Source organism: Strix uralensis, chromosome 17 (genome assembly GCF_047716275.1).
Source record: "Strix uralensis isolate ZFMK-TIS-50842 chromosome 17, bStrUra1, whole genome shotgun sequence".
NCBI lineage: Eukaryota > Metazoa > Chordata > Aves > Strigiformes > Strigidae > Strix > Strix uralensis.
The window spans coordinates 14,926,387-14,941,517 of record NC_133988.1 but is presented as its reverse complement, the minus strand read 5'-3'; the positions used below and the strand labels follow the sequence as shown (position 1 = coordinate 14,941,517).

Below are 15,131 nucleotides of genomic sequence, written 5' to 3'. Positions count from 1 at the left end.
GTTACTTTTCAGGCCATCCAAACCACCACATGGCTGCATAAATGTTTGCGCCAACTGAAGGGCAGTGCAGAAGTGTGAAAAAAACATAGCAGTGGGCTGGCTCATCGACAGACCCCTTCTGCAGTTCACACAAGGTGCAGGGCCACAAGACACCGGGTGAGCTGAGCGAGCAGCTCACTGCTGCCGAGGAAACCGGCACCTGCCTCTCCTCTTTCACATCCCTGGGTGCAAGTTCCTGCAAAGGGCTGCACAAACGTGGGAGCCTGCGTGAGAGCGGGCAGCGTGCTGTGTAACCAGGAGCCAAGGTAGGAGGAAAAGGCAGTGCTGTTCTAACGTCACCTTTTAGGGGCAGAAGCTTGTTAGATCGCGTCAGATGTCTGTGGTACTGCAAATCCTAAGGGTAGGAAACTGTGACAAAAGGAAACTGAACGGGGCTCAGAAGTGCTTCCTTTCATCGTGGTGCACCATAACCATTTTCAGGTAGCTGAGAACAAGCTCAGATTTAGTTTTCTGTTTAAATTCAACCAGGACTGAAGCAATCTGGATACAGCTGAACCTGAACTAAACAAAAAATAAAGTACTAATTTGATTTCTCATTTATCAAAACAGCCCTGCTGGAATTATTATCCCCTTTATTAGGTTTTGTGTTTGTAGCCTTGCAAGATTATTTCCAAAGCAGTGGCAGTGAAATAGCTGCTGTGCCAGGACATGATGGCTATAGAAATAGTAACAGGCACTTCTAACAACTTGATAAAGTTTGTGCTATGGAACAAATGAAAACGAAAGCCTCTGTCACTACAACACCTTTTTTTGCCTTCAAAATTCTTCCTATTACTTAAGATAGCTAAGCACTGCTATAATAGGTCTTTAGATTACTGCTGTCCTTCGGTTAAGGATGGGGTATTTTGTATGAAACATCTACCTGTTCACAGAAGGATGATGCTCTGTTACCATGTACTCAGCCTTATTTTCCCTCTCCTAGGCTGTTATTCAGCCATCCATTCCTTTCTATTAATTCCTTTACTAAGTAGGGATGGATTTAAACAGATGCTAAAATACTCTGCTGAACTGCGGTCTAATTAGAAGCTGAGGGTGTGCCTCTGGAGACAGAGATTGCCCTTTGAATTGAGGGAGCTCGCAGGTCCTGCAGCACAACCTGGTGCCGTTTTATGCATGTGAGATACTCGTATGCGCTTTGTATGTAACTTGTGAACTGCTTTTGATACAAAACTGCTCTATAAATAAGTACAACAAAATTAGACCAATAAGCGCAAATTTTCATTAAAACTTTCCAAGCTAGCAAAGTAAATAAAATTTAATGTCTTCAAGTCAGTGCATTGGTCTCAAATCCTCCTTTGTGTAGAGCTTGGAGGACTTGCAGCGTCACACGTGTAACTGAAATAAGCTCCAGCATTTAAAATGGTCTGTGGTGAGCTTGGAGCTGAACAGCCATGTCACAGGGACGGAGAAACGAGTCGTGTTCTCACTGATACCAGAATGCTGTTCCAGGGGCAGACGGGCCCAGCTCGCTGTGAATTGGCAGCTTGGTTCATTTCCTTGCAGTGGCAGGTGCCTTCTCAGAAATTTAAGCTTCCAATCAAAAAAAAAAAAGAGGCCTCTTCATTCTTGAAGTTCAAAGGTAACCTTCCCAGCGGTAGCTGAACATACGCCGCAGCAACGAGGCTTGCAGGCAGCCTGAGATGGTAGCTGGGTGCAGTTTTGCTGATCCTCTACGTGGGCTGTTCATGCCAAAATCTGACGGCTGGAAGGTAAATAATGCTTTCCCCGTGAAGTCCCCACTCGTGGCAGCGCTCCGCTGAGGTGTGAACCCACCCTGCACACCGGCGCTTGGCGTTTCACCTCGGATGGGACCGGGGCAAGGGTGGGATGAGCAAAGTGTTGCCCCTTACTTTGGTCCCAGCGTGATCTGTGAGTGTAATTTGCAGTCGCTTCACAAAATCTCTGGCGCATCTCGCAGAAAATAGGCTTTCTCTTATCTCGGGTGTTGTTTATGTCTGACTGACTCAGATCGTAACCCCCTCAGGGCAGGAACCGGGTCTTTCATGTGCTTTTGAAGCGCCTGCTGCACGCACCCTGTTTAATGATTAGTTACTATTTGGTCTTGATAGGTGGTGGTTTGCTTTCACTCCAGGCTGGAAGCCCTGGCCACCCCAGCCAGGCTGCCCCGCTCCTGCGGGGGGAAAGGGGGCTGGGGGGGGGGATTCTGCCTGGTCCCTGTCCCCGGGAAGGCCACGACCATGCCTCCCACCCTGGCCTGGGCTCTGCAGGGCCCCTCCACAGGCAGAGCCGGCCCCGGTGGGTGGAGGTGGGTGCTGCCCTCCCTGAGGGCTTTTCCTTGAGGGGGGAAGCCCGTGGGCCCTTCCGTCTGGAGGAGAGGCCGCGCTCGCGGCGGGGAGCCCCGTGGCGGGGGGCCGGGGGGGTTGGCAGAGGGGCCGAGCGGGCTGGCTGGCCCCGTGTCTCCCGGGTGACAATGGTTTCTTTTGTTTTGCAGCGTAATTTGTGGCTTTGGGTTACAGGGCCCCAGTGTGGGAGTGTTGCTGAGCGCGGGTCAGGCCGTTAGCCTGCGGAGTCACCCGAAGGTAGCCATTGTTTCCTGCCGTGTCCTTCCAGCTCCCGCTTCCAGATGCTGTGAGGCGAGGCCTGGGAGAAGGGGACCCCGGGATGCTGCCGGGGAGCGCCGCAGCCTCCCTCGTCCGACGCCTGGGAGCACCTCTCCCGCCTGGGGGAGAGGAGGGAGCGAGCCAGCGAACGCCCAGAGCAGGGCCTGCTCCTTTTCCCCGGTTTGGCACTTGCAGTTGGCTCATGGGTTTGTGGTATTCGGTTTCAGGCTTAGGGATTTCAACCAGCCGGCGCTGCTCCTGGGAGGAAGGAAGAGTGAGCTATACTTTTCTCATTGGCCCGAACAAAAAACAGAAGCCTCTGCTGGGGTTTGGGAGTGGTTTATGGGCTGAGCTCAGTGGCAGGGGAGCCCTCGCAATGCCAGAGGGAATAGAGCCGTATGGTGCGCTGTACCTATTGCGAGAGAAAAGGAGCTAAGCTCAGGGTAATGCTGCCTCTGCGTGTGCTCGCGCGTCTCCCCCGAGTTCATGTGCATGTACGTTGCGCCTCTGCGTCCCCCTGCCCGGGTGTGTGTGCCTGCGCCTGTGAGCCTTCGCATCCCGGCGTGTCTGTCGCTGTCTTTGTTTCTCTGTTTGCTTGCGGGTTTGTAGCTATGCGTGGCGAGTGCATTGTGGGTTTGCCTGGGAGTGTGGTATCTGCGCTGGCTTATGGAGCGGTGTCTCTGTGTTGTTTCTGTGTTCCCAGCTCTCTGTGTTTGCTTAGTGGTTTACCTTCGTTTGTATCCTCTCCCTCTCTTTTTTTGGGATCTCTGTGTTTGTTCTTCCCTGTGAGTTTGCAGGTTACTCCATATTCCTTCGCATCATTTCTCTAACAAAATTCCCCACGTTTCTGGGGGGAAAGTTCCCCTTTCCCCCACACTGCAAATCCTTCCTCCAAAATAACAATACATTAACTTGAACAATTTCAGGCTTGTGGAGAGCATAAAACAAACTCTTCAGTGGGGAAGGGAAGCTCCCCCACAACAGATTACAAGCAGCTGCATGTTTTAAAACCCTAACTGAGGCTGTGCAGGGAGATAAAGTGGAGTATGCAGGGATTGGATGTGGTAGCAGTTGTGAAAAAAAATTAAAGTTGGGGCATCTTTTGCAGCGCCTGTATTTTCAGGGTGTAACTCTGGTCAGATTGTCTCCCCGTGCCCTACTTGGGATTGTGTTCCTGTAACCCACTTTACCTGCTCTGGCCCAGAGTGCTGAAGGCAGAGAGCTGCGACCAGAGCACGCAGTGGGATGTAGTTTCTAGATTTCTTTCAACATGGATGCTGTGTTATGGCTTTTTTTTTTTTTGGCCTTTTTTTTTTTTTTTTTTTCCTTTTGTCATAGAAAAACCTGAAAAGTTGAGTGGTTCCCCAAATTAGCAGCTGTTAGTGATGAGAAGCCGCTTGCTGAGGTTGGAGCCGAGCGGTGTATAAGATTAGCCGTGGCATGGAGCTGTGCTGGGACCATGTGACTGCGGTGTACATTGGAAGAGGAAGCTGTAGAGGTCAATGCAAAGGCATTGTGCCAGACTCTGGCAACAAGGGAGATTGCTATATGGCGGAAGATCGCTTTTTCAGGCTCCTGAGCCTTTCGGTAGCTGTTGGGGTTGGACAAAAGCAGCCCTGTAAGATTAACAGCAGAAATTAAATGGCATAGCTCGTTTGTGGATGGAAAGAAAAACTGGTGGGTTTTTTTTTTTTCCAAATGCTTTGTAGGTTTTTATTAATCGCCATATGTGGCTCTTTCAGTAAAACCACCTTTATTGGATGGAAATTGTGGTGTTTAGAGGAGTTTCAAGAAAGCAGAGGGAAGATGGGGAAAAACAAGGAAAAAAAGAGTTGCGTGTTCACAGTTATATCTGCCTTGGTGTTTTCTCACAAAACTAAATTTTAAGCACTTTGATTTGACAGAGAATTCAATCCTGTTATTTCCTCTGAACACAAACAGATCGACGGCTTCAAGTTTAGATTATTGACTACCAGGAAATAAATAAAACCAGCTAATGCTTAGGCCATTTATGCTCTTTCAGAATATCTTAATATGAACGGGTAATTTTTGGTAGGTAGCACAGTCTTAGAAAATTTTTGTTAGTGTGATGTATTTTACATCTGACCTTTTGGAAACTGAAAATAATTGATTCCATAAGGATTTGGATTTTTTACTTTAAACCAACATGAACCTCTAATACTCAACACTGCCCACAAACTGAGAATTTCCATGTTGTTTTTTTGTTTTATGAGCAATTATTCAATCTGTGACTTTTTGCAGTTTGGCTGGAGGAAAGGCAGCTTCCTTTCTGGGCTTCTTTTATTGTTTTTAAATTCTATCTGACTTGTAATCAACAACATCTTGGTAGAGAAAACATAAAAGAAGAAATTAAAAAAAATGTATTTGGGAGGGAAGGACTCATATTTTGAAATGGAGCATATTGAGAGTCTAGACAGCTTCTTGGCTAGCTGTGATTTTTGAAGCATCTGAAATACCCCAGGGGCAGAAAAAGCTCTCTTCCTGCTTCTGAAGGATAAAAAAAAAAAAAAAAAAAAAATTCCAGAGTGGGCAAGAGGGGAAACATGTAATTGCACAAGGAGAGGTTTTAATTGTGAGATGAAGGCGCAGGACCTTTTTTGAAGCCCACAAATTGACTGTCTTCATGACAGCATTGCGTATCATTCTGTCAACTCCAGCTCGGGATGTGGTTGCTAGGCAGCGGGCTCTTATGTACCTATAGTCTCTCTGATTTGCCAGCCTTCTGCAGACACATGGTAAGGTCCTTTCCAGCCTATCATCTAGAGGGACTTTTGCACGCCGTCTGCATACTGCTGAGATTCTCTCTACCTGAATGTGATGAGAAAAAGACACAGTTAAATGAAACCTTTTTTCTTTTTTTTTACAAATCCCCTTCTGGTACTGTTTCCATAATCCCCCCCTCCAAAAAAAAAAAAAAAAAAAAAAAAAAAAAGCCATGAAACGGAGACCGGAACAAGGAAAAGAGGTTAGTGGGTTAAGTGGTGTGTGTTTCCTGCGTTTGCAAAGGTGCCTATAGTGAGAAGGGCGGCTGTAATTCGGCCATTAGTTACAGATGGTGGCTGGAGGCTTGAGATTCATGCAGCGAGATGAGAGCTCTTGTATCTCTTTCCAGTGATGCCGACTTTAAACTGCTTTGAAAACCTGAATCAAGACAGCATAAAAAATAGTGGATTTGATACTTAGCGATGCTGCCAGCTGTTTCCTTTATGTATTTTGATGCAGAAATGCCTAGAAATGTGAACAAAAAGGAGTTAATTTGCCAAACGAGGTTTCTGTCCCCCAATCCTTGCAAAAACGGCATTAGTGGCAAGTAGGTAAAGAACATTCAGGTGGATTTATAAGCAAATTAGATTTTTCAAAACTTTGCTCTCTGAAGCAATTTGTGTACAACTTTTGGTGAAGGTTATGTCTCTCAAGCGGTGAAGGAGAGCATTAAACAGATCACCCCGGGGACCGCGAATGGCATAAGAAATATTTCTGAACAGCATAACTTTTAATGTTTTTCCGTTCCTTAACTCTGAAAGCTTTCATTCCGGTTGCATGAATAGTGAACTCAAATGTGGAGATCCGCATTTTTCAGCAGAAACCTAGTTATAGTTACTTCATGAGACAAATCCCAGTACTATAAATGCAGAAACTTAATTGGTGGAAGCAGTATCGCACATGCAGTTAACCTCTGCAAATTAAGATGTGAAAAATACTGGTTCAGACTGATTAATTTTTGTCCTTCACTCTGCTTACAGGTACTGTTTGATGAGTGTGAAAGGATGCTTCACTGATTTTCATATTGATTTTGGTGGCACTTCAGTGTGGTATCACGTTTTCCGTGGGGGGAAGGTAGGTGAACCTTGTTTGGTATTTGTTTTTATTTCTCTGTGCCTCTTATGGAGGGGAGAGGTTGCTTTCTTTCCTTTTTCTTTTCTTTTTTTTTTTTTTTTTTTTCTTTTTTTGGGGGCGTAGGGACTAGTCAGTCTATTTCAGCTATCTTTGTTGATGTATGCAGAGTTTGCTGAACTGGAAGGACACCATTCAGCTTTATGAAACAAACCAGTGGTTTATTTGAAATATCAAATGTGTTATTTGCTGTTGGTGGTGCTTTTAGGCTTGCTGGTGCTGCATGGCTTAGAAGTGTCTTGCAGTATGTGGCTGTGTGTACCCTTGTTGGGTCAGAGTGCCCTCATAAGTCTCCTTCTGTAGTCAGGGCTTGTGTTTCCTTTTGGAGATTGCATGTTTCTTTAGTGTGCACATGAACACTATGCCAGAACTGAAATATTACAGGATACAGAAGTGTTAAAATATACAGCAGGTATGGCTACATTCACATCTTTACTGGTTTAGGTTGCTTTTTCTGATTCTGGTATAGGCAGCCTGTGGTGGGAACTGAAATAAATAAAGCAGATTGAAACATCTCTGTGGTACAGGTACCGTTCATCTCTATAGTCCAGTGAAGTTGTACTGTACTGATAATCTGTTTTGAACAGAAAGTAAACTCTGCAGGCATCTTCTGAGTAAGATTTTTCATGGAAGAGAGATGACAACTGTCAGTTATCTTGCCATTTCCAGCACATAGACTAATTGCTGCTGCTGCAGTCTGCTGCATGCCTCTGTACAACACCTGAAAAACACGTGTTTTATGCAGAAAGCAGGCTTGGTGTTATGCGTTCGTTTGTCTAACACATGATAACCTTGTTGGAATCTCTCAGCTATTTATTTTTGTTGCCTGTTGGTAATAGTTAAATCTTTGTTTTATTTTTAGATCTTCTGGCTGATTCCGCCTACTCTGCAGAATCTAGAACTTTATGAAGAATGGGTTCTCTCAGGAAAGCAAAGTGATATCTTTCTGGGAGACAGAGTGGAACGATGCCAAAGAATTGAGCTGAAACAAGGCTATACCTTCTTCATTCCTTCAGGTATCGCTTGTTAACTAACTGGTATTGGAATCACTGGAATTGTGTCTGACTAACAGCTCTGTGTAAAACAACTATTCATGTCTAAACCCTGTATTGACCTCTTTATTTGCTGTGGCAAAAGAAAGGCTAGGGAATGAATGCACTTAATTTTCCAGAAATTGACTCATCCAGACTGATGAAAAATGTACTGGGAGGAAGTGTGTGCAGTGATCACTTGTCCTGGACCCGGGAAAAGGAGAGAGGATTCGAGTCTCTGGGGCTGTCAGTCCACCACTTCTCATCAGAGTCTTACTGACTTTTGCTATTGTTAGCTTTCTTGGAAAATTTTTTTTTCTGTTTTTGTGATCTCTTCTGGCAGGTTCCACCTGCAATTAGTAACCTACTTCTTTGCCTCTGTCTCTAGCCAGAGGTGGGTCTTGATTCCCTGATGGACCTCAGTGGATATTCCAGTATATGGAAGAGCAGGTGCTGTGCTCCCTCAGGGTCACTTCTTGGGGAAACAACAACTCAGAATCTGGACATCTTCCAGTAGCCCCAGCCACACTCAATTTTTCTACTACTGCCCACCTCAGTGGCTGGGGTGCATGATTCAGGCTCTTCTTGCAAAGCAACAAAATAGTTGCTGCTTTGAAGGCTGGTGGCTTCATCCCTTTCTGCTCCTGCCTAATTTGGATTAAGGATGGTGCAATCGGTAACAGTCCTCATTTAAAATGATATTAGGCTTTGCTTTCTTTTGACTATTATGGGACCATAAGTTTGTTTATAATGATATAACACATTGTTTCTGTCTAGTGGATCCTACCAGGGAAATAAATATAGGTAGCCTTTCTACACGGCAGAAAGACAGGTTGATAGTTTTTCAGCTCTAGAATTACTCTGTGGAGATAGGATTATTATGTTTTAATCCTGGAGACAGAGAGAATGCAGGTCATGGGGAGACAGTGACAGTGTTCTTGCCAACCAGGGAGCGTTGTTAGTATCAGTTGAAGGCTCCAGATTTGCACATTTGTAAGTATTTGGTAAGAATCAGCCTGGGAGGTGACAGGTAAAATGATTTTGAGGGTGGAGGAGTTAATCCATTACAGGAATTAGGTCTTCCCTTGAATCAGGTCAGAATGTGCTGTTACTGTTCGAACTGGGTGTTTTTGAATGTGCCTGTGCTGTTTGCTTAGATCCCGTTACTGCATGTTCGTATTTATCTCCATTCCCCTGTGAACAGCCTCCTACGAATAAGACTTTCTGTATGTTGGTCTGGCCATGCTCCACAGTTGGAATACAGCAAGTTGTGGCAGCTTGTACCGGACACAACTGTAACATGGTGGCTGGAGTGAAGTGATTCCAAATGTGGTTTTTGACTGTAGTTTCTCTTTTCTTGGGAAAGCCCAAAATGCATAAATGCATACCTCAGACATTTTAGGCTCCATACCATATTTGAAAGGCATATATGAATTAATTTCTCTGTAAGCATCTCATGGGTTCAAGGGGTTTTGCTCTGCTGTATTTTGTTCGGAAAACTTACCTGCAAATCTCTTTTTTATGTGAAAGGGCATTATTTCTACATTTGTTTTAAGAGTATGGAAATGTCTAATTAAAGGCTGTTCCAGGTCAGCGAATTGAGCATAGCTGTGTAAAACAGGTCAGTTCCTATGACCTCTCTGCTCTGGTTTGTGTGCGTATCACATTGGTTAATGTTTGAATGCATTTTGTATTTTGTATGTACTTTATAAGTGTTCCTAGTATTTAGGTTCTGATACTGGGTGTCTGTAAGACCAGTGTGTCTCATACTTTCAGTTGAGCCTGATAAACTCTTGACGAGCCTCAGCTCATCCACAAGGAAAATACTTTCTAATTACAGGTCTGGTCACAGGCAGTGTGGAGTGATACAGCTGGTGCTCAGCTGGACTGTGATTGGAGAACATTTCAGCAAAGAACCTTCTCCATAAAATATCCTGCTCTGCTCCTGTTTTCAAGTCATTTTTGGGGGTGGTCCTAGAAATGCTATTAGACCATAGCAGTGTAAGGATGAAGTAGGCAGAGAAGACTGTTAACAAGACACATGAGAGAGTGAGATTGTAGGCTTGTGGGAGATGGAAGGCTTCTCTGAGAGTCTAGGATCAGCAGTAGATCCAGTAAATCCCTGAAACTACAAACCACTTGGACAAGAATGGGAATTATTCTTACAGAAGGCATAATTATAGTGCTCACCAGGCCTCGGGGTATTTTCCTCTCCATCACTGCCATCATCCTTTCAGGATTAAGTTTAAACCAGTTAATTTCTACCTCTGCTTCTAACCCGGCAGAGCACTGAAAGGCACGATCACAGCTGCGGTATCAAGGAGAAATTGAGCAAAGCATTGTCAGCATAGTGAGTTGTTACAGGCCAAGGTGCATCTTGCAGCATTTTAGGAGTCCCTCCTAAGTGGGGGGGGGGGGGGGGGAGGGGGAAGTAAACTGGGATTCTGAGGGATACTGTGTCTGGGCCTTGCGTAGGAGCCCAGCTGTACTCCTGATGACCCCATAGGACTTCTCCAAACAAGCGATGCACCGTTACAAGTTCTCACCTCCCACTTTACAGGTTCCCACTGATGAGTCAAGGATGATCAACTCTGGTAAAGTCTGTGGTAAAGTGATAAAATCAGCTAGGAACCTGGCCTTTTCCATTAATATAATTGTCTAAACTGATGTCAGCATAATTGTTGATTGGGAAATATACCACGTTGTGCCATGCTGAGGTTTATGGCCAGATGTAGATTCAAGATGTTAAAACAGTTGAAGGTTCAAGAAGGGAGGAAGCTAGAGTTGCTACTAGTGTCAGCAAATGATTAATTTTTTCTGTAGAAATCTGACTGTTGTTTTCCCAGGATGGGAGAAAACTTGTCCTTATGCAGGAAGACATTAGTAAAGAATGCTACGGCCCAAGGATGTTAACACTGTGTATGTTACCATGAGCAACATTTAATCTTTCATATGGTTAAGTGTTCAACACAAGTGAAATTTGGTCAAGGTAGCACATCTTACTCTGGTATAGTGAACAGTGGGTGCTGCATATCTGACCCACATGCCAAACAGAAGGGAAATTACTTATAGAGTATGCTTCTCTTTTCAGGTATAAACTGATGATCTGGAAGAGGAAACGCCTAATCTCAGTGCTCAGTTGTTGTCTCAGTAGGGCAATAACAAACTTTTATCAGTCGCAATCAAATCTAGAGCTTGTCCAGTATTATTTGTGCCGTAGCTTTCTTCTGTACCGTGTGCGTGTCCAGTGGTGACTTGCAGGGAGGATGTGTGTTTGGAGTCCATTGTGGTGGTGTTATGGAGAAGTAGTTTAGATATCTCTCATCACTGCGTTAACAACACGCAGATCCAGTGTTCGGGCAGCATCCCTCAGATTTCTGCAGCTCTGGGTTATGGTGGGCACGTGTTTCTGGCTTGTATGCAGCCACGTGTTCTCTTACGTCCTGATTGCTCCCCTACAGCCTGTTGGAATTCCTGCTAAGTTAATGCCAATGTGTTACCCAGTTTTTTAAATATCTTTAGTGCTTCTCTTTTTACTTCAAGTATTTTTGTCCTTTTACATCACTGTATAACTTCACTGGAACCTTTTCTCTCTCCTCTTCTTGCCCTTCATCTGCCACTCCAGTCTTTATGCTCGGTAAACCATCATTTACTTCTGTCCTTCCACTTGTTGTTTCAAGTGGTGCGTTATGCATCAAACTCATTTCCATCTTGATTCTCTGAACACACGTTAGTTTCTCTTGTGTACTCCTAAACATCACTGTTGTTACCTAAACCCAAGCTCAGAACTAAGCATACACAAAATTAAAAATTCATTCTTTTTTTTCAATCCACTTGCTCTTTTGAGTCTTTCAGTCTTGCTGAATTTGTCATTTTGGTTCTAAGTGATGAAGCTCTGACATGAATATTGTCCATTCCTTCCCTGTTGTCCTCTACAAACAAGATCTTGCAGTAGTTTGAAATATGTTAAACTTGTTTGCTTTTTTTTTTCTCAATTTCCTGCCAGACCTCTTGTTTCAAAAAAATTACCTTTCCTTTCATGCATGAGTGTATATGCTTGGTGTAGACACTTGCACTTCAAGAGAGTTTGCACATGCAAAATTGTGCCATAGAAAAGCAGGCCAACTAGTAGTCTCTTGTGGAAAATTTGTCTTGCAGTATTTGTCTCTGTTAATATTGCGAAGTAAGAGTGTAATCTTTATGTGTTTTGAAAAGGCAAACTCAAGCCAGTTCTGGATTGTTACTGATAATGTAGTCTGCCAGAATGTGGATAAACTTGGATTTTCTTCTCTTTTTGTGAAGACCAGTTTTGCTGACCTCCAAGGAAGTTGCCACGCTTACTGTGGATACAGTTGGATTCCAGGGTTTGCAGTGATTGGTCTAAGAAAGCTGGCGAACATAGTTGTTTTGGGTCCTTTGGGAGGAGATGGCTAATACTACCAAGGGTTACTCTAATCATCTTCTGTTTCTTACAGTCTTTTCCTGAGCCTCTGCTGCTGGTCAGAGGCAGTAGACTCATGAGCAGCTATGTTTTTGGATTGACTCTGCATGCGTGTTCCCACTGTAGGCTCTCTAAATATGTAGCTTTAATGTGAGTACGCTGAAGAGGTGAGATGTTGTGATGTGTGTGAAGTGGTAGTTTAGAGCTATGTTTGTGGGGGAGCACAAATCCTCAAGTAGTGGGGACATTTTGAGTGACTTTTGTCTATTCTGTAAGTCTGATGGTAATGGTCTCAGTAATAGACCACTACATGATCCATAAAATAATGGTCCAAGAAGTCACTGTGCATTTAATATTTCTGAAAATTGAGTAAGGGACTGCCATTAGATACTGTAGAAGACTTTTGCAGTGCTGATTTATTAGATATTCCTATGATCAAACTCCAGAGAGGGTAACTTACTGTCAACTGGACATGGCATTCCTTTCTGGTTCCTCTTCAGACTTCTCACTAGTGTTGCTGCATTCTATTTTATAACAGTTGTGTTTCACCTTGGAGTTGTCAGTGTTCCACTGAGGAGGAAGCTGTTTGTTTTACTTTATTTTTCTTATGTTCTTTATAATGCACTTTGGGGCCTTTGACATGGAAACATGCTATTATAGTCTCTCTTAATTTCTCGAGAGCTGAAGAATGAGCCACAGTCTAACAAAATATTCTTGTTGGCCTGTGGTGATTATTATGGTAACATGAGAGTGCTCCAGAGTTCTTGTTTCCAGTCAAATGCAGAAATAATGACTTTCCTCAGATGAATGTTTTGGGGAAGGAGAGTGGACAGAAAGAGATGTTCTGTGCTAGACTCTAGGCAGTTATTTGCAAGGATTCGAAGTGCTTCAAATACAGGATTCTGCTTATTACGAGTGTGCGGTCGTAGGTCACCTCTGCTATGCCAGTCAGTATTTGATGAATTATTGTGTAATGGGGCCAGAAGGTAGCATATAGTCTCTATATCAAGGAGAATGACAGGCTATTAAAATCTGACTGGTAAATTTTTTGCAGGGAGTTGTGCTAGGACTGCATAGCTGCCTGGCTATTTTTGGTTGCTGTTAGCTTTTCCCATTTTGGGAGCTTCCGCTGACATTAATGGAAGCTCCATGCCTGGAACCTTTAGGGACCAAGCGATGAAGATCAGTGGAGAGGATTGGAGGGGAGAGTTTTTTTTTCATGGAGTGTCTGCTTTTAGGTAGAAGGTGACAGCATAATGTTGGATTTTTAGTTCTATTCCTCTTCAGTGCTCTACTTGGTTCTTATCAAATGATGTAAGATTGAGAGTTGCTGTATTACTTGTACTACTGGGGCAAAATTTGTGATTTTTAACTTTTAAAATGTAAACATGATGTTTCCTTGATATATTTGATTGTGGACACTATTATGACACAATCATTCTTCTTTTGAGAGGAGAGAAATAATGTTTCATTTGCTGGTAGTACCCACTCTAAGGTTATCTCTTCAGTTACTTTTTATTTTTGAGACATATATTTCATCTCTTCCACCCCAAGATGCTGTAGAATTGCAGGAAAATATGTATGCCTTCTATATCACAAAGCAAAATATCTGTTCAGTTACTAATGGAAACAGATGCACCATGGTTTTGGCTTGGAGCTTGTAGTCTGTTTGCCCCATAGCTTTACAAGTTAATATTCTTTTTTATTATTCTCAGATGGATGATTGCACCCTTGAAGATACAGTAGGAATTTGCAGGCCCCTGAAACCTAACAAGTTTGCAATGTTTAATAATGCTTGTTTTATAAATTTCAAAAGATAATGAGATCGTATCTTTCTTTTAACTGTTCAGAAAAGCTTTTGTTACTGTTAATTTTACCTTCTTGATTTATTGGAGACGATAACATCTAAATATTCAAGTGTATCTTAGGAGTGGTGGAATAATTCGTAATTGTAAATCAGCTGAAAGTATTTCTGAGCCTCCTGAATACAATTCCTGCTCAATGTCAGATTGGCTTCCTAAACTAGGATTGTTTTGGGAAGGAAAAAAATACTCATTAATCACCAAGAACTGAAAAAATATGAACTTCAGAAAAACCCTGAGTGGACACTCGTCTTCTTGAGGCTTGAAACGAGGGTTGTGAACAGTGACTGTGCAGTGTCTATACTCCCAAAGCCATCTGTCCCCATTTAGGGGAGCTCGTGGCTGGTGTGCGTGGTGTGAGGTACTCTGCTCGCGGGACAGGACTGTGCAGTGGCCATGCAGGAGCTGCTCCGCCGCCCCGAGAGCGTGCTCCAGCCACGAGCTGTCAGACCAGCCTGCGAAGGAAGGACGGGCTGGTTCCACGTTCACTCAGTCGTTAACCACTACCAACACAGGCTGGTTTGAAACTGGTCACCCATGAGGAAGAGTTTTCTAATTCATGACTAATCCTTGAAGCCACACAGTGTATGCCTTTCATCTATAGGATTTAATTGTAGCCTCAGATAATGTTTAGCAGATGCTTTTGTTTGTGTCTTTCAGCCAAAAATGAACAATATCTTACTCCACTGACTTTTGACTTTTTCAGTCCTTAATTCATTTTTTCTCATATTACTCTAGTGCCTTTTTTACCATTAAGGATAAAATTAAATTTGTGGCATTTTTGTTCTGTGTTGCTTTCCCTTTTTTTGAGAATATTACAGTTTTTGAGAGTATTACCAAAGGGAGAGATGTTATCTCCCATCTTGCACTAACCCATGAAACATGTAGGGTTGTGCAATAGTACCAGGGTTTATGCAGACAGTAGAAAGCATGAGAGAAACCTCTCTCACTGAGGAGAGAACTGATGCCTCTCACTTCAGAGGTGTCTGTATTGGAGGCTGTGCGGCAAGTTTTTCCTGTGAGAGCTGAAAGATACAGACATGACACACTGTCCAGCATAGAGTGACGTGATCATACGTGTCAACAGACCTGTCAGTTCATGTCGTGAAAAGTAACGGCATAGCTGAAGATGAGGTAGGTGGGACATACTGGTGTGGATGGTATTAAAGCAATCCCCTCGGCCGTCCTTTTTGTCTTACGCATACATGCAGCGTGCTCCTCTCCTGGAGGTCTATCTTCCTCTCTAAAAACCTTTGTACTT

The 15,131-nt window shown here is 43.6% G+C and overlaps 1 protein-coding gene across 11 annotated transcripts in view; it reads left to right on the top strand.

The window, feature by feature from the left end:
* The window catches only part of KDM2B (lysine demethylase 2B), a 126,251-nt gene that overhangs the window by 42,527 nt on the left and 68,593 nt on the right, over nt 1–15,131 (top strand). For 8 of the 11 annotated variants that reach the window (XM_074887701.1, XM_074887707.1, XM_074887705.1 and 5 more), the window contains 2 exons: nt 6,386–6,479; nt 7,399–7,552. In XM_074887701.1, the coding sequence (XP_074743802.1) occupies nt 6,386–6,479; nt 7,399–7,552 (248 nt within the window). Of the gene's footprint in view, nt 1–2,911; nt 3,065–4,986; nt 5,608–5,669; nt 5,953–6,385; nt 6,480–7,398; nt 7,553–15,131 lie in introns of those variants that run through there. The other 3 variants (XM_074887709.1, XM_074887710.1, XM_074887708.1) reach the window with 3 other exon arrangements.